The sequence below is a fragment of the Nicotiana sylvestris genome, chromosome 7 (genome assembly GCF_000393655.2).
Source record: "Nicotiana sylvestris chromosome 7, ASM39365v2, whole genome shotgun sequence".
NCBI lineage: Eukaryota > Viridiplantae > Streptophyta > Magnoliopsida > Solanales > Solanaceae > Nicotiana > Nicotiana sylvestris.
In genome coordinates, this window is record NC_091063.1 from 59,769,302 (window position 1) to 59,771,702 (window position 2,401).

The 2,401-nt window shown below is 44.1% G+C and overlaps 1 protein-coding gene across 1 annotated transcript; it reads right to left on the minus strand.

The window, feature by feature from the left end:
• Positions 1–944: 944 nt before the first annotated feature.
• On the minus strand, positions 945–1,991 carry LOC138873200 (uncharacterized). Its single transcript, XM_070151641.1, has one exon. It carries the CDS (start codon positions 1,989–1,991, stop codon positions 945–947), a length of 1,047 nt encoding a protein of 348 aa, XP_070007742.1.
• Positions 1,992–2,401: the final 410 nt, after the last annotated feature.

Genomic DNA, 2,401 nt, shown 5'->3' on the forward strand with positions numbered 1-2,401 from the left:
GAAAGGCAAGGGGAAGTGGTCCTTCCGGGTGGCTGTGTTCAATTTTCGGTAGTCCATGCAAATCCGCCATCCCGTGACTGTACGAGTTAAGATCAACTCATTGTTCTCATTATGCACAACAGTCATTCCCCCCTTTTTCGGCACACATTGGACAGAGCTGACCCAATTGCTATCAAAGATGGGGAAGATGATTCTCGTATCTAACCGTTTGATCACTTCCTTCTTTACTACCTTTTTCATGTTCGGGTTCACCCTTCGCTGATGTTCTCTGGAAGGTTTGTGCCCTTCTTCCAAGAGAATCTTATGCATACAAAAGGCTGGGCTGATACCCTTTATGTCTGCCATGGTCCAGCCAATGGCAGTCTTACTTTCCTACAGTACCCGTAAGAGCTGTTCTACCTGCACATTTAGCAAACCGGATGATATAATAACAGGAAAAGTAGAATCAGGGCCTAAGAAAAATACCTAAGGTGATCTAGGAGTGGCTTCAGCTCCAGCTTGGGTGGTTCCTCTATTGATGGCTTTGCTGGAGGTGTAGCCCTTTTTTCTAACTCAAGGGACTCGAACTGAGGTTCCCTTGTCCAGAATCCTCGTCCCTCAAGTGCTATGACCCATTCAGCTAACCCTTCACTATCCATCTCTTCTAAATTTGTCAAACATGCCTCTAATGGATCTTTAACAGTCAGGGTCACATCATCTTCTTGCAGGATCACATCTACTGCCTCCACTAGAGAGCAATTAGCACATTCGCTAGGTCTCATCATAGATTGCTGAACATTGAATATGATTTCTTCATCGTTCAGTCTCATTTTTAATTCCCCAGTCTCACAATCGATCAATGCTCTTCTAGTGGCCAAAAATGGTCTACCCAAAATGAGAGGTATCTCCTCATCTACCTGACAATCCATAATAACGAAGTCTGCAAGGAACACGAACTTCCCCACTTACACTAACACATCATCAAGAATACCAGTTGGCCTTTTCACCGTGCGGTTATCCAGTTGTAGCAGCATCGAAGTCGGCCTAGCTCTGCCAATGCCCAGTTTGGTGTACACAGCCAGCGGCATCAGATTTATGCTGGCTCCCAAATCACATAATGCCTTTGCAAAGGCATAACTCCCAATTGTGCATGGAATAGTGAAGCTACCTGGATCAGACATCTTTTGAGCCATCGGTCTCGTCACTACTGCGCTGCAGGTCTGTGTTAGAATCACAATGGAAATATCCTGAAAATCAAACTTCCGTAACATTAGATCTTTCATCATCTTTGCATAATCGGGCATCTCCCTCAAGGCATCTATCAAAGTAATATTCAACTGAATTTGACGCAGCATCTCCATGAATTTCTTGTATTGATCTGACTTCTTTTGCCTTACCAGTCTCTGAGGGAAGGATACAGGTATCACCCTTTGTGCACTGCTTGCTGGCTTCTCTCTATTGGAATTTTCTGGCACAAGAGGTGCCACTTGTTCTGCAACTTGCTCATTCATCCTATCTTTGCCTTTTTCCTCATGACTATGTTCAACCACCATTTCAGTAAGTTCTGTTGGTTCCTCTACCTCTAATGGAACTGGAGTGACTGACGTACTCTCCTTACTAGCTTGTATAATCTCTTGCTCTCTGTCTAAATCTCTCCCATTCCAGAGACTTACTACCATCAGCTGATTCAAGTTTTGCTCCTTGGGGTTTATGTTTGTGTCTGCAGGCAAGGTTCCCTGAAGGCAGTTGTTTAAAGCCATGGACAGTTGTCCCAGCTGCGTTTCAATTTTCTTTATAGCTGAATCATGCACTGCCAACTTTTCCTGCACTTTATTATTTGTCCCAATGAGTTGCTGAAGCATACCCCTGATTTCCATCATGTTGTGATCTTGCTGCTGAGGAGGTGGTTGATATGTTAATTGCTGCTGATTTTGCTGAGGATAGCCCTGTGGTTTCTGATATGGTACTGGCACCAATTGGCCTTGAGGGTGCATACCCTCAGGCTGTTGCATGTTTGGCCTGTACTACTGATTTTGTGGCGGTCTCCACTGCTGTCCTCCTTGTCTCTAACCCCCAAAGTAGTTGACATAATTCATATCTTCTCTTGCCCCTTGATTTTCACCTTCTCCGCTCCATGAACACACATAAGAATGATTAATACAAGGTGTACACAGTCCTCCATTTGTTGTATCAACAATGTGTACCTGTTTTATACCCATCTCATCAATCTTCTTTGTCAATATGCTCATCTGGGTCATGAGTGTTGTCATGTTCTCTGCATGTGAATTATTTGGGTCAAAAGGAACTGAATGCACTATGGGTGCCAGTGTTGTACCTCTAGTCATCCACCCCGAATTTTGTGACATCTTATCAAGAAGGACTTTGCACTCGGTGAATGTCTTACTCAAAAATGCACCTCCAG

What these genes read in the sequence shown, in the direction of transcription:
- LOC138873200 (XM_070151641.1), bottom strand. Translation starts at nt 1,991, where the DNA reads ATGCAACAGCCTGAGGGTATGCACCCTCAAGGCCAATTGGTGCCAGTA.